The sequence below is a fragment of the Lepidothrix coronata genome, unplaced genomic scaffold (genome assembly GCF_001604755.1).
Source record: "Lepidothrix coronata isolate B3197 unplaced genomic scaffold, Lepidothrix_coronata-1.0 Scaffold39, whole genome shotgun sequence".
In the NCBI taxonomy this organism is placed as follows: Eukaryota; Metazoa; Chordata; class Aves; order Passeriformes; family Pipridae; genus Lepidothrix; species Lepidothrix coronata.
Window position 1 is genome coordinate 3,593,075 of NW_016690219.1, and position 19,958 is coordinate 3,613,032.

General features: G+C 42.3%; 1 protein-coding gene across 3 annotated transcripts in view; it reads left to right on the top strand.

The window, feature by feature from the left end:
- Window positions 1-37: 37 nt before the first annotated feature.
- Window positions 38-19,958, top strand: part of PTCHD4 (patched domain containing 4) — a 79,783-nt gene continuing 59,862 nt past the window's right edge. For 2 of the 3 annotated variants that reach the window (XM_017813001.1, XM_017813002.1), the window contains exon 1: window positions 38-626. In XM_017813001.1, the coding sequence (XP_017668490.1) occupies window positions 201-626 (426 nt within the window). In that variant the 5' untranslated portion in view covers window positions 38-200. Of the gene's footprint in view, window positions 801-19,958 lie in introns of all 3 variants that reach the window. The other variant, XM_017813000.1, reaches the window with a different exon arrangement.

Consider the following 19,958-nt stretch of genomic DNA (forward strand, 5'->3'; position numbering starts at 1 on the left):
CCCCCCCGTCCTCCTCCCTCCCCTGCTCGATCCCTTCCACCCCCGGCACACACACACACACCCGCACGCACACACACACCCCATTGATCAATATTTGGCTGTCTTGCTGCAACTTGCTGCAGTCTTTTAAAGGAGTAGTAGAGAGAGAGGGAGAGAGAAAGGGAAACTGGCAGGAAGGGGTAAGGAGCTACACATGTCACATGTGCTTTCTAAGACGGCCAGGAGCATCTGCAGGCTGGATCTGGTGGAGGATGCTGCGGCAGGTGATACACAGAGGGCTCCAGTCGTTTTTCTACAAGCTGGGCTTATTCGTGAGCAGGCATCCGGTGTTTTTCCTCACTGTGCCCGCAGTCCTGACCATCATCTTCGGCTTCAGCCTGCTCAACCGCTTCCAGCCTGACACTGACCTGGAGAGCCTGGTAGCCCCCAGCCACAGCCTGGCCAAGATCGAGAGGAGCTTAGCCAGCAGCCTTTTCTCCCTCGATCAATCCAAAAGCCAACTGTATTCGGACTTGCACACCCCGGGGAGGTATGGCAGGGTGATTCTCCTCTCCAAACCCGGAGGCAATATTTTGCATCAGGCTGATGTGATCCTGCAGATCCACCGAGCCGTGCTGGAAATGAAGGTGAACTACAAAGGCTATAATTATACTTTTTCCCATCTGTGTGTGTTGAGAAATCAGGATAAGAAATGCGTGCTGGATGATATTATTTCAGTGCTAGAGGATCTGAGGCAGGCTGCCCTCTCCAATAAGACAACAGCCAGGGTGCAAGTGAGCTATCCCAACACTAAATTGAAGGTATGCTCTTACTGCATGCTTTTGCCAATTAAAGAGGCAGCACTTCATTTCTTGTCCTAAACAGCAAAGAGGAATATAATCATATCTATCTCTCTCTATGGAAATGTGTGTGATCTGGGCTATCCTTGGGAAGCAGCTGAATCCGGTGCCTTGCTATTGTTCTGGGAGAGGAGGGAGGGTGGGGGACTGGATGCTACTGAAGCAGGAGAAGCAGGGAGCGCGGAGAGCCTGAGCACCGGGAGACCTTGCAGTGCCCTGAAGGTTCAATATACAGAGGAAAAGGGAGAGGAGGTCGGTGGGTGGTTCAGAGCTCGGTTGCACTATCACCTTTTCCAGCCTCACTGTTGTGGTGGGATAATTTATCTTTAGTGTGCCCAGAAAAAGCTTTCCTCAAAGACATAGTGAGCTCCTGTATCTGCCTGCTCCTTCCAGTGCTGTAGGAGCAGCAGGAGGTTTGGGCCAGAAGCGAATTCAGGTGTCCTGCCTTCTTTACCTGCATGCAAAGGAGGGGAGGTGGGATTTTTTTTTTCCTCTTGGTGTGAAAATTATTAACTCCGTCACTGAAGGATGGGCTGGAGTTTTGGGATGGATACCAACAGCTGGAGGCTTCCAGCAAAGTTGAAACAAGGTAAAAGGTGAAAGTAGTTTCAGTTGTTCCAATTAAAAGAATAAACAATGTGGCACAAATTATGTCAGGACTATTTCCCTGGCATAAAAGCTCCCATCTGCTTTGCCTCCCATCTGGAGCAACCCTGCTCACCAGGACTAACCTGCTGTGAGTAAATAAGGTACAAAGTTTGCAGGTGGCTCAGGGAAGAACTTTCTGTGGATTACAGTGTATCTGCATGCTCCCTTGGGCATTGCACCAGAGGCAGGATTTATTTACCAGAGTGTAACAAACTCCCTAGCACGCTATTTAGTCATGGCTCAGGTCATAGGGAGGAGGATACGGTCCTCCTTGTACACCAGAGATCTTTGGGGTTACCTGTCCCTCTTTTTTCAAAGAGTTCCTCAAGAATGAGGGAGGTAGTGCTCTTGCAAGTACCAGCACCAAGATCCTGAAGTCATAATTTGTTTCTTCCTGTTCATTTACAAGAAAAAAAAAAAAAAAAAAAAAAAAAAGTCAGTTTCTGTCCCAAAATCTGAAACAGAGACATACATTGTTTTTACTGGTCTCCTTGCTTCAGTAAAAGGGCCGGGTGGGACAGCTGGGATTTGGTCCTGTGGCTGTAGATGTTACAGTAATTGCTTTGTGCAGAGTTGTGGCTGTTTGAGCTGAGTGTGTGGAAATGAAAAGGTGTCCTTGCTGCTGCTGGAAAGTACTGAGTGCAAGGAGTACTCAGAAAAACAAATTATTCTGGATTAAATATCCCTGAACAAATTTTATCTTCTAGTTGGCTGCAAAGACAATCCCACTATTGCAGAATTAAAGTGCTTCTATTCCATTTTGTTTGTCTTTAAAGTTAAGATTAAGGTAGTTCAGTGGAGAACATTGATAATCTAGACTAACATAATTGTAATGCACTTTTGTACAGAAATTGTCATCCCACTCTCTCAATCCAGATTAATTTTTTTCTGTAGAGAAACACTAACTGAGCTTGGCAAAACTAGGATGGGGTCACCTGCAATGTGTTTTTTTACTAGAATAGTGCCTACAGCTCCTCCTTTTTTAAAGATAAAGGCAAAGGACAAGATATGTGATCTAGATTAGTGACCTATTGGAATAAAAGTGCTTGGTAGATAATTCACACAGAGAGAAAGGTTTTCCCAAAGCATAGATGTCTGACTCTAAGCACTGCAAAATACCAGCCCAGCACCTTCAAACCCCCAAGTAGTTGTTGTATATCATCATCTGGATGAAGGAATAAATGCTCTTATTAAGTATCTCAGTTTAAAGTTGGACAGAACAGGCAGCTTTCTACCCACTTTCCAGTGAAAGAACATAAAGCCACCAAAATCTGTGACTGCGTTTCAGAGAAAAGTCAGCAATTACAACCCATTTCTGTGGAAAAGGAGAGTTCCTGCTTTTACTGAGAAAAAGAAATACACTTTGCCACAATTTTTTGTCTTCAGGTACGGTAAGAACTTTTTTGTGGAACTGTGGTCAGTCCTGAACTTGCGCTGGTCTTCAGCGATGGTGTGTCCACAGAGACTCACCTCCTCTGGTCTCTTTTGCTCCAGCTGCTTGGAATAAATTACTATTTTGTATAGATTAATTCTCTAGGTCATCCCCGTCATCTCTGTTGTCCCATCTATCAAGGGTTAGGAAGGTGTGTGCTCTCCTTCAAGCCATGAACAAAGTCTTGGGTTAACTGAGGCTCACGGGCTATTTACCGACCTCCCTCTCTTTGCACCTCTGAGCAAAAGCTGTGGAAATCCAGGCCTGTGTTGCTTGTTCTGAGGTGTCCAGTTGTGCTTAACCAGAAATATCTCAGATGCTGCACCCACTAGGGTAGATCAGTTTCTGGGTGTTCAGCGGGGGGAAACAACCCCTGTGGCTGTATCTGTGAGAGTTTTTATTTCTTCACTCTTGAGTTGTGACATGAAGGAGCAGTTGTGGCTAAACCTCATGGGACTGCAAATGAGAGGGCCAAATCTGCCTGCTCTTATTCAGTGTGGACCAGAGCTCATCACATTCACCAGTCCATGCCCTTGGGATTCTTCTCAGCTAAACTTTTCTGCATCACTAAGACCCACCAGACCTTCTAGGTTGCCTCATTTTCCCAAAGGTCACGTTGGTTGATTAATACTGGTAGATTTTGCTGTCCTTTTCTTTTAATAATGGCCTCAGACTGAACAAAATTCTTCTAAGAACAATATGGGGATTTACAAAGCATGAAGGTGCCCCAGATGTGTTTAGTCTGCAGCTGACATGAGTCAAGTGTCAAACTGTACTGGTTTGAGAACCACAGTGACAATGTTGAGCTGCACCAACCTCACTCCTGCTCCATGTGGGAGCTGTTAAAACACTTTGTGGTTTTTCATTTCCCCCAAGCCTTGTGAGCAGCTCTCACTTTGTCCTTCTTCCCATCTCCTGATGGAGGCCAAATTCATTCAGTTCTCTGAGGTGAGGCTGGTTGAAAGCTGACTGAGAGTGAGTTCTTGACAGATCTCCCATGGGAACTTTGTGGGAGCCGTCTGAGCAAGTTTAAGCAAACTGCTCTAGTTTTGAAACAGCTCTTATTGGATTGCAAAATCTGATGAAACTGCTCGACTTTTGCTGAGGAAATCTGTAAGTGGAGGGTGATGTTTGTTTAACCATTACTCGCTGTATGTTGAAAGAGGTTGTAGCCCTGAATACTTCTATCTTCACTGCCCTTCTGTGAGTCAGGAAGCCTTGGTCTTTCCACTTGCCGGAGAAGGAGCAGAGACAAGGCACTCACATTCAGAGCACAGACTGCAGCATGGTTTCCAACTCCTGAGATGGGTTTAAAATCCACTCTGGCAACACAGGGGTCATTGTAGACTAGCTTGGGTGAACTAGGCTACAGAAAAATGCCGGCTCCCATTGCTTCGGGGACAGTATCTAGCCTGTTCACGGTTATTGCTACGCTGCAGTCTGCAGCCCAGTCAGAGAGTGACTTACCCAAGGTCATGCAGATAGACCGTGGTGGAGCAGGAAAACAAAGCTGGATGTATGAAGTCTTGATGAAGACTTTTGAGATACGTCCTGGAGAAAGATTCCTCATGCTTTCCTCACTCCAGGACATAGAAATGGTGCTCCTGTGCTTGGGGTCTGGATTGTGCCCTAACTGCATAGATTGAGCAAATCTACACTGACCATCGGTCATCAAACTGTTAAATCTCAAGTTTTGTCAAAACCTGGCATTATTTTTGTCAGTTGAGACCTCCAGGAGAGTGCCTGGATGTGACTTGAGGGACAGCAAGGGAAAAGGTTCACTTCTAGCTGGTATATCTACTCTGTCCTCGGCATAACAGTGTGCAGTGTTCTTAGAAGTGGACACATTGTGCCCTTGGACCCAGTATGGGGGCCAAAGTGTGGTCTGAGACACAGTTTATTCATTGGTATAGACAGAATTATTGATTACATGGGGATTACTTCTTGTGTAGAGTCAAATATGAGGGAAGAGATTGTTTTTTGACCCTAATTTGTTAATAACCCCAGATAATTTGCTGTCCTATTCCGGAAAAATAAAAGAAAAAAAATTAAAAAATAATAAAAATTATTTCTGAACACAGTCCTTACCCAGAGGGGAAAAAAACACGAAAATATTTGTTCTGGTATTTCACCTTTACCATTTCTTTTCATGTTTATTTGCTAGTTTGTCTGAGAAAAGATAGTAACTGAGAACTTGCCTCTCTGAGATCAGAATGAATGATAACTGCTGGTTTAAAGGAATCTATTTCAACAGATTGGTTTCTGTAATACTGCCTTCAATTAATTAAGTATCAGTCATTTATGAACACTATGCTAAACAGCAGCCAATAAACCAGAGATCTCTGTTACCACATTTGTGATAAACACATCAGCTGGATATTGAATCTGTTCTTGCATAAGCAGAAAAGTTACTTGCATTCACTGAACATCTTGAAACCTCTAAGTGTAGATTTGGTCATGTAGATTCTTGTAGATTCTTAGTTTTTCTCACACTAACAGCTGTACTTTTAAACGAGTCTTGCTCCATTTGCATTCGTGGAGTCTTTCCCACTTCTCTAAGATTAATCCCTCCTTAGATGTCCCTGAGGCATGGGCCACCTCCACGAGACAGAGAGGATAGAAAACCAGAGCCCACCTACATCAGAATAGGCATCTGTGCACCAATAATGTCCACAAACTGATTATTCCTTCAGTAAAATCAGTTCAAATATAAGATTAACTCCAAGGAGCAGATGCTTCCTCGGAGACAATGTGGCTCTGTACTCATTTGTGATACCCCCCGCCCCAATCCAAACCTGTGGGTCAGAATCTTGTGAAGTGCTCCGTGGCTGGCAAAAGCTGCTAAGTCAAAGCAAAATAATAAAACACGCAGGGAGAAGATCAGAAGAGGAAGGCTGGAGGCTGCAGATAGTTTTCATCTCAGCCTCTCAGATCAAGACAGGATTGGGCAGGCTGAGCTCGGAGCAGCTGCTCAGTAGCATGAAAGCAAGCGGAAAATGTTTGAAGGCTGGCAGCATCTACTGTCTCACAGGTTGGGAAACTTACTTGGGAAAAAAAGACCCTTTTGTTCTTCCAACTCTGTTTCCATACTGGCTGGCAGGACTAGGAAGGGCTCCTCACCCTTCTCACCTGGATGGGCTGGTGGAGCCAGCAAAGACTGCAAGGAAAATATTCTCCATTGACCTTTTGGGTGACCTTGGTTATCTGCTTCACCACCCTCCCAGCTATTCCACTTTTTAGTTTTGTCAGCACTTGCTGGGGGATGTGGCCTTTTGTTCAGTGCCAGGCCTTGATATGAATAATAATAGAGAAGCAATTGGAAGGTTGTTTAGGTAGAGAGAACAGGAAGATGCAATCGAAAAGCCCTTCAGCTAGTAGCAATGGCTCATCCCCATGGATCTTAGATAGATGTCAACTGCTTGCCGAAGGAAGAAAGCCCAGTAGCACTTTTCCATCTTCCTACAACAGATAGTCCTCTGTGGACATAAACAAAATACTTATTTCCTTTATTAAATATTTGGTTAACACTTGGCAATGTTAACACTGACATAGTACCCTACGCCTTTACAAAATAACTTTGGAGCCCCTTACTGTACTGGCTGTGTGAGCTGTTGGAGGGCTCTGAAATTCTCTCTTTAGATTTACAATGAAAGTAAAGAACATGTGTCATATTCCCAGAGAAAGATGCTTTTGAGGAAAGGTTCGGAGAGGTTCGGAGAGGAGATCCTTAAACCAGCTTTAACTGGTCAAATACATGCTCTATGGTAGAAGTGGGAGGAACTTTGTAAAGACAAAATTAGATTAATAAATATGGTCAAAAAATTCTTAAATTATTTAACATCTTTTACGTGTATGTGTCTATGCATATTACATGCATACCTTTGTCAGTTGGTAAACAATGATGTAGGTAAGGCTGTGCTAGACATTTCGAAAACAGTAATCTAATAGCAAAACCTGTATTAAACCTCTTCAAACATTAAGGGATAAGAGTCCTCTTTGCACTCTGCATAGTGCTTATTACAGATGTCACAGTGAAAAAAACTGCTGACTGGTTTTCCAAGTGAATTGAGTTAGGAAAATCACGATCTCACATTTCTACTGAAAGCTTTTAATTTATGCAGGTCCCACATCCACTGCACCCTCCTAGTGCAAACAGTGAGACATGGCAGGGACTTGAGCTGTGAAACAGCTTTAAATGGATGAAGAAAAGTCTTCAGTGATGGAGGAAAGCAGGCACTGTGTGTGATGGAAAGGAGAGGGGAACGCAACAGGAGGCTAAAAGGGCAAACTATAAAGTCTTTTAAACCTCTCTTTCTCACTACGTTAGTCCTTTTCTCTGTTTTCCTACCTATCAAGCTGCAAGATGCTCATGTGGAGAATAGACAGTAAAGGAAGTTCTTGGAAGTGGGGCTGTGAGGCATCCTACAAAGGGAGAGAGCAGTGACAGAGCTCCTGAGCATTGCAGAGACGATCACATGCAGTGGCACGTCTCGTTGCCCTAGCCCTGGATTCACCACGTGGGAATTAGCCTCACTTTTACACTGGTCAGGCCATTTGGGAGCAGGAGCTTGGGTGGAGTGCTGAAGACCTTTGATGACACTAGCAAAGGTGACCTGATGGCAGCGGGAAGATTTCCAACTTTAAAGAATTACTGTAGAAGCAGCTCAAGGGCAAACTGGTAATAATTTCTTAGTGGGCAGCTCTGGTATTGAACAGAAATTTTGCTGAAGCTTTCTTTAATTCCTTACCACCACTCACACATTGGTGAGCAATTCCTGCACAATGCCAGCTCTGCACGCCCAACAGTGGCTCTGTGACACACCAGACAGTCTCACAGCTGTGAGTTGGCCAGATCAGCTTTTCTCGCTGGTTTTATATTTTGCCACCACATATGCCCTCCTTCATTCCACCCTTGCCAGCAAACTGGTACCACAGCCAGGGAGCTGCTGGGTGATCCTGGGTTGACAGACTGGCATGTCACTGCCTGGGTAATATTGCAGAAGGTTTTGGTCCGATAACAATCTATAACTAAGACGGAAAAGTTAGTTGGCAGCACAGGTATGTGATGCTTCCTGAATATGTATGACGGCAAATTCTTTGGTGTCTCACAGAATAATTCTATTTAGAAATACCGATTGCACAAGCCCTAAAGCTTAGTTGTCTGCTCTGAGGGCACCAGAAAAGAAAGGGCAGTTCTGCCTAGCTGCCCCACACCTTTGAATGCAACGTCAAGTCACAGAGACTCTCAGGGTAATGCAGCCCACCTACAAAGGACATGCAAGTGGGATTAAATAGGGGCTCCTAATATGGTCCAATCTACCATAATTATTTCTTTGTTCAGTTGGTAGGAGACCTGGGAGCTGCCATTGAAGACCTCCACAGGGACACCCAAACACCTGACTTGTATCCTCTCACAATATATAAGGAACATGAACACCACCCAAAGAACTGGTTCAGGGGGCACCTAAAATTTATGCCCAAGTTTGGTACTGAAACAAGACAGAAAAGTTGCCCTTGTGTAAGACAGGGTCTTGCTTTTATTACACCTTGTGTAATTGTTTCCACCAGCATTTCCCAAGTGTTGTCAGTCTGGTGGGGAGGTGTTAGTATTACCACATACATGGTGCATTTTTGCACATGTGTCAAACAGCTTCCTAAAGGGTGCTACGATTCAGCAGTGGCCATGGAGCATTTTGCTGCTTCTGTGCTAAATCTTGTATTGCCTGTGATAAATCATGTATTATCTGTGCGGTGGGTAGGGCTGGCCCATAAAATTTCAGATTAATCTTTTCCTATCAGAAGGTACAGTACTCTTGAAACCAAAAGCATCTGTGAAACACTGTCTGCCTTGCCCCGATTTCATTTTGGAGGATGACAAGAGAAGGGCAGTTTCCTTTAGTTTCATTTTGACAGGCCACCAACAAAATATTTCCTTTTTTTTTTCTCTTTTTCTCTCATATTATACTTTGGGTTAGAAAATGAAGGAGATAAAAAAACCAAAATCACTTTAAAAGGAAATGTTTTCCCATGTTCAAACTTTGGGGAAGGAAAATCACAGCCATAGGCTCTGTCTGGCAGGAACCCTGCATGGCTGAGGACACAGCCCAGACCCCCTGGACATGAATGTACCCCCAAGAGGATGCTCTGGCTCTTGTTAATGCTGGTTTTCACTGGAGAGCAAGACACTGCATTGATGGGCCAAGTGGTCCTGGCTTCCAGTTTTCCAAGCAGGTTTAGTTTGTAAAAAAATTTGCAGTTCATTGAGAAGATGTTGTTAGCAGTACTTCATTATGCAACTCCATCTCTTTGATGGGATTTGTGACTTAAATATAAATCACCTTTTTCCTAACCATTTTCCAGGATAGTTTCTTAGAGCTGACTTTGATTCATTAACCAAATACATTAACAAATTCAGTGCAGAGTAGATGAAACCTGGAAATATTCATGTGAATTTTTGTCCCTAAAATTTACACTTCAATTTGTTCATGTTCTTGACTCTTACCAAAGAAGGGAGGTTTTATTCACAGATAAGCACAAAACATCCCCCAAAAGAGATTTCAACACATAGACTTTTGCATTCAGATTAAAAATCCATTTCTCCTCAAGGGTGGCTGGAACACATGGTAATAAATGCTCTAGTAGTGTTTCTTTGTTAACTAACCTTAATTTTCCTACCCATAACTGATTTCCCATGTGCATGTAGAAAACACTGGTCACTCAGTTGATGTACAACAGATTTTTCATAGTAAATTGCACAGCAATTTGGGACACCAGCAGAGAAATGTGAACGTTTCTGAAGATTTAAAAATTTCTGTCCACTCTTTTCTTTCCCCAGGCTTCAAGATTAGCACAGGTATTAGGTTTTAGGTATATACATTAACAAAAATTTCTCAAGCTTGATAAGCTTAAGAGGTCCACTGCTCTCATAAAGTATTTTATGTTTTGGTTTTGAGAAGTTAATTTTAGAGAAAAGAGTGCTTTGGGTTTGGTTTGGTCTTGGGAGTTTTTTTGTGGCTTTTTTTTTGTTTTCTCCTAAAAGAATAAAGGTTGTATTCTTACTTTTACCATTTTCTTGCCTCAAGTATCAGATTTTGGAGGTGGGAAAAAGAGGACATCCTTGAAGGGAAATTCGTCTTATATAAATGTCAAATGCTGTAATTGCATATGGTCCATGGTCTTTTCATCACAATATTCACCTCAAAAGGCAAGTTAAAACAGGTCATTTGTCACTACTTAACAGATCTGAACTAAGCTCCTTTAGGAACGATTCTGATACTGTTCTTGTGGAAAACCCAATTATTTTTGAAGTAGCAAAAATAACAAGGAAAAATAAGGCAGAATGAGACATGTTTTAATTTTGTTTAAAGCAGCTAAAAAAGGTAACCAGGACAGAGAATAGCCCAGGATGAAGCTCAAAGAAACGTAGGTCCACCCTTTAACCACTTGAGTTGGGTTTTCCTAGAGCCTGTTCAATAAGGATACAGTGGATAGAAAGGATGACATTTCAGATACTGCTTGGTGAAGGAGCAGTTTGGGGTGTGGGACGGTGATTTTGGTGCAGGAGCATGTATTCAAGAATTCATGTTCTGCCGTGACTTCTCCCTTACATTGGTTTTCCCATCATAAAGGAGGGCTGTGCTACTGCTGGGGAAATTTAGAGAGCTTGTTGGAGTTTTATGAGCAATCCCACACCTCTTCCATGTAACATCAAGAGGTCAAAGACGTAAAAGGTTTATAAGGTCAGTCTAACCCACTCCCTGGCCTGTGCAGGATTATGAGTAAACCATAACAGAAAAATTAATTCAGATTGGCTTGAATGGGAAATCAGTCATGTGGGTTGGAAACTGGCTGAAAGACTGTAAACGAAGAACCATGATAAATGATAATGTAACAAGTTTATGGACGGTATCTTGCAGGGTATCTGGAGAATTTGTGTTAGGTCTGGTCTCATCTAACATCTCTATTAATTATCGGGAAATGGAATTGAATTGCACAGGAGTGAAGTTCACAGATAATATTAAACAAGGAGGACATGTCAGCAGCAGCTGAGTCAGAGAATTTACACAGACAGAACCAGAGCAGTTAGAAAGCCAAACAGAAAATAATGTTATTTTCTGAAGAGTTTTGTTTGTATTCTGGTGCCCAAAGGGCAATGTAGGGTCCTCCTTTGGAATAGATTCCTGTTAGCTGAGTTTTACAAATCAAAAAGTGAAGGTGAAGCACTTAAATGATGTGATCAAGGTCAAAGACAAAGTTGATGTTGAAGCTGGGATTTTGCAGCCTCCAGAGAAAGGCCACTTGTATTTACTTCTGACTCTGACACTGCTTAGCAAGGATGGACATTTCAGCACTCGATGTTCTCCTTCATCCTTCACCTTCTTGCAGATCAAGCTCTGCAGGACAAACACATCTCCCTGTGTTGAGCTTGAATACTGCTTTGGAGGCTATAGATAATATGTTAAATTACCAGGGAAGCCTTGGTTGTTGCTTTGTTTTGGTCCTTTTGTTATCTTTCTAGAAACAAATTAGTCTTTTTCTGGAAGCTTGTGCTGACTGGATTTTTGACAGATGATTTGATTTGGATGATCCCTTTAAGTTCTTTTGCTATGTTGTGAATCATATGATTGTTCCCCAGCACCTCAAATTCAAATATCCTAATACTCCTAATGTCACAAATTGGCTCAATTTCGTCCATGTTGAATTTTGTCGTTTATTAATTATATATCCTGATTGTGCCAGGGAAAGATTATCATAGCAAATATTTTTAAAACTCAGTTGAACAGGATAGTTAGAAAATATTCAGCTGGACCATTTCTTCTATTTTTTGTCCAACTTGACCATGATTGCAGACCAAGGGTCCAGGAATAGGCTGATGATATTTGTGAAATGAATTGTGGAGTCAGACAACTTTGTCTCCTTTTCTTGACAAATGTCCACAATGTCAGAACATTTGCTGCAGTGGATAGGACCTGGTCTTGTCTTCAGAGCCAGCCTGTGACCCTACCACTGAGGGTCCATGATGTTGCAATTTGTGGGTGTTCATGCAGAGAGTCATTATAGGATCACTCATCCCAAAGATGGGATCCATTTCCTCTGATCTGAGCCTTTTTCTATTCAGCAGCTACCCTAAACTGGGCCCAATGTGCAATCAGGGGAGAGAAGAATGAACCTCCAGAAGCAATGCATTTCAGTTTTTCTAAACATCAATGTTAGGAGGGGATGAATTCACCCTTCAGAGATTTCATGGACCAGAGACCTTTATAGAAAAGAGTTACATCAGGTGAAGCATTTCCAAAAGACCTAAGGAATAATCTGCACTTGCACTGACATGAGAAAAAACTTCCCAGAATAATTCCGTGGGTAAAATCTAGGCTTATTCTCAAGTCCACTGCAACTTTGTCTCACTCCAAGTCTCTGACAGGGTTTTGAAAAACTCTTTTTGAAAATTATTATTAGACAGTTGCAAAAGAACTAAAATACATTAATCTGAATAAGGAATTAGCTCCCACTGAAGGAATTGGAATTAAATGCCATCCTCCTGCAAAATAGATTGCCAGATATTGGCAGTTTATTGCAGCAGGGAGACAGAGATTTTGCATAGTGCTCAGAAGACAAATGCTAAGATTCCATCATCTGGAAGTGCTTTACCATCTGATTACTCTTTGGCTTACTCTATCAGAATTTTTCCCTAAATATTTGTTTGAAGTCCAAAGCTGGCTAAATACCACAAGGTCCCACCATCTGCAGCATTTTTGTTTAAAAATCAAAAGTCCAGTCCTTCCTGTTCTGCCAGAACTAAAACCTTTCCAAATAGACTATACCGATATAGACTGAAAAATCACTTTGCACTGCAGGGGATTTTGGAAAAACTTTTTTTTTTTTTTTTTAACATCTATCACATTAAAATAATTGTAAAATCTGTTACATTAAAATAATTGTAAAATGTCTATTTGGGGAGAAAAGTTTTGTTGTCCTGCAGGGAAACATCTCAAATGAGTTGAAAAGATGGTTGTTGATACTGTTATTATTTCCAGTCAATATTCTGCATTTCTCCAGAAATCCTTTTACAGAGTAATTAAACACTCATCTTCCTTGATGTCTTGAGCTCATTCTTAACAGCAGCACTATGTTAACACCTAGGTACACATATAACCTAACTTTAAGCATTTTATGAAGTTAATTCAACTAAGGTTTGGGACACTGGGGGTTTTAGGAGGACTAAAATCCCTAAGAAAGAATCCTTGAATGAATGAGATTCAGTCTATGTAAGATCAAAATTACCTTCCAGAGGTGCCCTGTTTTTCTCTTCTGCTGGAGCTGGCAGGCCAGTAGTCCTGGTATTTCCAACCTGAAGCTTTGGTTAGGCAGCCTCAGGACCCCAGAGTCTAAATTATGACTCTCATGTTTTAAGCCTTGTGCCCTGTGGCACATCCAAATCAGAAACTCTGCTTGAAGTTAATTGTGTAGTTGAAGTAAGGACAAATACTCAGCTGTGAAATACAGCCACCTTGAGGATGGAGCCATTCAGGTGTAGCATTGCTGACATTACCACCAGACTGTGGGGTCTGAGCACAGAAATTGAAGAAACACTTTGCCAGCTGGCAGCAAAGAGGGAATGAGGGGATTAAATCTGTCTTCTTTTCTTGTTTTTTCTTTCTTCTCCTCCTGTTGAGTTTGCATAAACTTGGATTATTTCTCCAATCCATTTCACCACACGCCACGTGAACTTCTGCTCCCAAGCTTGGCAGGGAGGAGATGCAGTCTCAGGATGGAGAGGGAAGGGACCTCTCCTTTGACAGCATCACCAGTTCACTCTACGAAATACAGTGACTGAAGAAAATCCACCATCAGACAGGAAGATTTTTTGAAAACGGGCAGCTTCTCCAGCTGTGTGTTTGCACAGCACCTTGCACAGCAGGGTCCTGGGCTGTGCCAGAACCTCACTGGTGACCAGTGATTACGGTCTGAACCGAGACCTCAGCATCTGCTGTACTTTGTGTGGGTCCTCCCAGTCCTCCACAGCACAGGGGCTGCATTGAGATATTTTTCCAGGCATGCAGAGCTTGATCAGTAGCAGTTGCTAACAGCCCCTGCAATCTCTGGATGAAAGTTCTGGGACAACACAAAATTTTATTGTTGTCTCACACCGTTGTTTATCACTTGTTTGCCATTGCAAATGTGCCCTGTGCTGTCTGAGACAACACAAGATACCCTGTCCCACAGAGTATAACTGAAAAAATAAGGCTGAAATCTGACCCTCATAGCGTCAGCAAACTTTCAGTGGGAGAGCTCTCCAGTGATGGAAGGCAATGAGAAACCCAAAGTGGAGATCACAGAATCAAAAAATCATTTAGGTTAGAAAGATCATCAAGATCATAGAGTCCAACCATTAACCCAGCACTGCCAAGTCCACCACTAAACCATGTCCCCATTTACCACATCTAAATGTTTTTGAACACTTACAGATGATACCATGAGCTTTATTTTTAAACTGAAACAAGAATTAAAAAAACCTGTTACAGGATCGCACATGACAACACCTTCAACTCTGCGGGCTGCTAAGATTTTACAGTGAAAGGCACAGGTTACAAGGTGACCTTGAGATAGATTTTTATAAATTTAAAAGCTACCTGCTGATGTTCATATGTGGAGGCAAAAAATCACTTTGAATGTACTGAATTCAAAAGTATCTTGGGTGGGAGTCAGCAGATCCCCAGCTTCAGTTAGATTTTAGTGCATAAACACAGGCCTACTTCAATGTCTCATTCCCACTTCCCCTTCCCAGATTCTAGTCCAATACTAAAAAAAAAAAAAAAAGGGAAAGCATCTGAAACTAGACATTTTTTTGGCTCTCTCCAGCTAACAAATGGCCAAACTCATTAAAAACCAGCGTGTGCTGGAGAGAAGGGAGGGATGCTTCACGGTAGAGAAATCACCTCACAATGCCAAATTTGAGACTCAAAAAAAAAGGGGAAACTGATTAATTATCTCTTAGAAAAGAGGAATTTTCAGCCAGAAGTGTTGTGTCCTCAACTGTATCTCCTTTGTGCTGTGCCTTGTTATATCTTATTGAGCACTGTGAGAGTAGAAGTTCCTGATAGGACTTGTATAAGAGTACAGCAGCATCTTGCATTCAAAAGCTGAACTTAGTTAATGCTGCTTCGCTGTATATTAACCTCAAAACCACACTAGCCCCAAAATCTTGCCACATCACGCTTGGCTCTGTCTGATTCTCAGTTACTTCTTTTCTTCTTGCCTTTGATAAAACATTTTTGCAGCGTTTCAGTACTTTGGCTGCTGGTCCCCAGAGAAACCAGGATGAGCAGAGATGGAGAAAATTAAAGAGATGTTTGCCAACATAAAACATAATTTGAAAAGAAAAAAGCACCCTTTTCTGTGTCGTTATTGAAACTTCAGATTGTAAGGGCTTAAATGATCCTGTGGATCTGCTTTACTCTTCACTTTTTACTCTCTACTGTTTGTTTTTTAACATTTCCTTTAAATGGAGTAATAAAACCAGGCAAATCCAATCCCTTTTGCTTCCTGGCAGGTTTTCTTCCTATTTCTTGTCTGTACTGAACTTCAAGCAGTGTAGGGAAAACAATTAGAAGAGGCACACAGTGGGATGCTCACAGAACAAGAGGGCCCACAAACCTGTCAATGAAAACCTGTGTCCTCCTTTTAGGATCTCCTGTTACAGACAATCATTGGATCCTATTCATTTCCCCCAAAACTCTTCAACTTTTGCATATGAAGGACATGATGAAGTTTTTTAGACAGTTTTATATCTTTTGCTTTTGTCGATACGTAAAGAAGACAAGAAAGGGGATTTTCTTGATTTTTAGTATTTTGTACTGTCTTCTTTATTGTACTTTAATAATTAGGATCTTGTTTAACCTATAACTCCATGGACTTCAAGGAAGCTTAAGGTTAAGCATTCCCATGAGACAGAAAGCATTCTGGTGGAATATTGTCCTGTCTGCTCCATTTGGAGAAAGCCATAACCCTCTTGAGATAACAAAACTCTCTTGATTTCACCAGGGTACAAGATAGCTTTAATTTATTAATCTTGCTTACTTTTTGTTGCCAGTTTCATTCAAATCACTGCATTTGGGACTAGGATTTCTATATTAAAAATGAAGTTCCATTCTTTCTTCTTCCAAGCAGGTCATTTCACTTTTTTGTTTGTTGAAGAGCTGGAAAACCAACAATACTCTGAGACTCTCAAAGGCATCTTCCAGGTGTGTCATGGAAGACACCATCTTGGTGCATCATGGTTTAAAACTGGACAGAGACTGAACATTGGACTAGATGGACCACTGGTCTGCACTGAAAAAAGCATTTCTTGTCTTTTTATGCTCTTCCTAATTTTCTTCATTTCCTTTGAGCATTTTTAACATGGAGTTTGAGCTGTGAATTAAGTCAGAATTAATATCGAGTATTCATTGATTAAAAGTATTCATGATATAGATTCCTAGGGATTGGCAAATATGAGAGATGGTAAATGTGTTCTTCAAACACATTCCTGCATGCATCACTGCGAGTGTTTAACTGTATATATCCAAATATTGGTGTTTTGTGCAACTCCTTTGAGGCACTTTTGTCATTCCTACATTTCAGTGATTCATTCCTACATTTCTCCTTGGCACAAAGAAAATCCTTTGGGATGAACAGTAGCTATGGACAAGACCATGGAGACAAGGACAAATTTTTTTGAATTGGACTTGGGTATTCCTCATGGCTTAGCAACTGTCAGAGGCTTGTCTTAGTTTGCAGAGGTGGAAAGCCACAGCTGCACCATGGATTTTCCCTCTTAAAGTCATGTATCCTCTCCTTGCAAAAGGAGATGTTTAATCTATCACCTTTGTGGTGATTGCTTTTACCATCATCCTTCATCCCGAAGGATTTAGGAGCCAGATGAACCTTTACCTTTTGCTCTGTGATACCAGGCAAGATCCACTGGCAGGGACAGGCTATGAAAAGCAGAGGATGATCCCAAGGTGCTGCCTCAAGGATTTGCAATCCTGGGCAGGGCAGAGCACAAGCTCAAAGGACAATGAGCAATGAGGAGGGAGCAGGGACCCAGTGCCTGCTGGAAGGTGAACATGTGTCACCTACAAGGTGTGTTGAGCCACCCACCTTCACCCTGAGTGAACCATCCCACTGGTCCCCCAGCTGGGCATCCAAAGCAAGCTGTGCCCTGCATCCATCTCATGGGGCTGGGGACCAGCCACCAGTTCACCTGCCTGTGAAGGTGAAAAACTATACCCCTGCTGTGCCTGTGTCCTGCTCCTGGTGGAGAGGAGAGAAGAAAAATGCAGACAGGTGAGCTGTGCCATGAAATTATCTCCCAGTGCTTACACTGTCTGTAACTCCCCCATCTTCCAGCAACACCCTTCCCCACTTAGGGAGATGTGTGATCCCAGCCAATGTGGCTATTACTCATCAGCTTCAAGGACACCACTGTGTCCTTGGGTGCTGTTTAGGACAGCTGGGGACAAAGCTGTGCTGGGCAATAAATCTAATTCTCCTTTCCCAGAAGAACTGGGATGGGATCTGAGATGGACCAAATGAGAAACTGACCTTATGAGAGAAGGGGTCATTTGAGCAAAGAAGAGCTTGAAGACAGGACAAAGAACGATGAAGGACTGAAAAGGATGTAAAGGCAAAATACAATCTAGGAGGGAAATGGACTGGAGCTGGTCTGGGAAGGAGAGGTCTTTCATTCTGGAGGAATGTGCAGGGGAACCAGAAGGTAAAGGTAGAGTCTTTTCTACTTTCCTTCTGTCCTTCCTTTTTCTTGACAGAGATGTTCAACTGAGGGTGGTGAAACACGGGAACAGCTTGTCCAAAGAGGTGGTAGATTCCCCATCCCTGGAAACATTCATGTCCAGGTTGGATGAGGCTGAGCAACCTGTTCTAGTTAAAGATGTTCCTCCTCATTGCATGGGATTGGACCAGGTGACCTTTAAAGGTCCCTTCCAACCCCAATCACACTATGATTCTCCGAAAACCTGCTGGGGTGATACTGAAGGAACTCAGAGCAGCCTGTCCACTAACACAAGCTCCTCAACACAGAAGAGCTCTCTAATAGCAGTCACACTTTTCTATTGCACCCTTATGAATCCTTCCTTAATTTGATTTACTTGGAAGGAGTAAATCTGTGTTAGGAACATTGCTCTTATTCTTTATTATTACTTCTACAGTATATAAGTCTCTTGAAACACTTTTAGTTTGTTCTTGTCTCCTTTAAATTACCAGATAAAAACTAGAAATCCAAAGCTGTAATGGAAAGGAGCACAGGCCCAGAGTCATCAGAAAGAGGTGCCAGATGGTTCTGGTTGCCTTTTGGCTGTTTTGGATACTTATTCATTTGAAAATCACACAAGTGGTCAAGGATTTCCCTGGGAGGAGGATGAAGGTCTGTGTGTTTGTTACCCTGCAGGATGTGCCTGTGAAGGGGCCAACATGAGCCATGAATCACAAGATAGTTCAGGTAGTTTTGTGTTTGCATTTGTCACTGAACATGGTTAATACCTCCTAAGTTTTTAGCATGATAAAGGCTGGAGTCAAGTCTTAAGTAATCTCATACCTCTGCTTTAAATGGAGAGAGATAGGCAACTGCAGAGAACAAGTCTGACTTGTACCTCTGGATGTGCCTGACTCTTTCCAGTGACCATAAAACAAATTTGCTTGATGAGTTGGTGAGCTGAGCCTCATCATTGCTGGGTAGCTAGAAATAATGAGTTGTTATTTATTCCAGCAGAGAGTTAAAGGATTATTTCCTGGAAAACTTGTCATGGCCACTTTCATATGTTTCACTTTTGCTGTGTGAACAGACTCCATGGCCTTTGCTGTGTCCCTGTTTCCAACCAACTAAGGTGCAGTTTTACATCAAATGCACTGCCCTCAGTGTTAACTTCCCCTGGATGCTTTCTCCATCCTTCATCCACACAGAATAGCTGCACAGGGACAAGCACAGCAAACATCCTTGTGGGTGTGCAAGAGCATCTACACAACTCTGAGAGAAGGAAAACTGCTACATAAAAATGTATGGAAAATGTTGAATGAATGAATCAGCGTTACGTGCAACTGTTGGAAAGGAATGCTTCAAGAATTCTTGGTAATTGGTGGCTGTGTAATAGGGATCGACTGGTACAAGGTCTCTGTGGATAACTGTACCAGGGACAGAGAAATCAGTTTTACAGCGAGGCTGAAGGATGCAGGAATAGCCCTATATGTTAAACCTTAAATGAAAGGGGATTTTGGTTTGTTTTTTTTTTACCTCGAAAACTGGCAACCGGCTGAAAAATAACTGGCTTCATGCTAACCTCTGTGGGGTTTAGCATAATAATTTCTGTGACCTACAGTAGAGGAGGAATGTCCTTATCAGAGGGAGAAACAACTGCATTGATCTCATTAGGATGTTTATCACACAATGTATTTCAGCAGACATTCCTGGTTGCCCTCTCTTGAGCATTTTAAGCTTTTAAGATAAAATAGAGTGTAACCCGGATTGCATGTTTTCTCCTAACACTTCTATAATGTAGCTTGATAATGATCTATCACTCCAGTTGATGAGAGGTACCAGTTAAAGAAAAATAAAAATAGAGATAAATTTGCTGGCAAATGTCCTGCAGATGTACTTTAATAAAAGTGATCTGGCAGTAGGGAACAAGGGCTCCTCTCCTCGCCAGCGATCTGAAATGAGTTTTAAAACTCTCACCAGCCCTAACCTCCACTGAGTGGGGCCCTGGGAAGGCAGGAGCCCTCTCAAAAAGACCTCAAACCCTCCCTTTTTCCTGTGAGAGGGTAGTCAGTGGACGCTGATGCCATTCAAAGCAGAGATGAATTATAGGACCATTTACATTGGAAAAGACCTCTAAGATCATCGCGTCCAGTCCAGCACTGCCAAGTCCACCACTAAACCATGTCCCCATTTACCACATCTACATGTTTTTGAACACTTACAGATGATACCATGAGCTTTATTTTTAAACTGAAACAAGAATTAAAAAAACCTGTTACAGAATTGCACA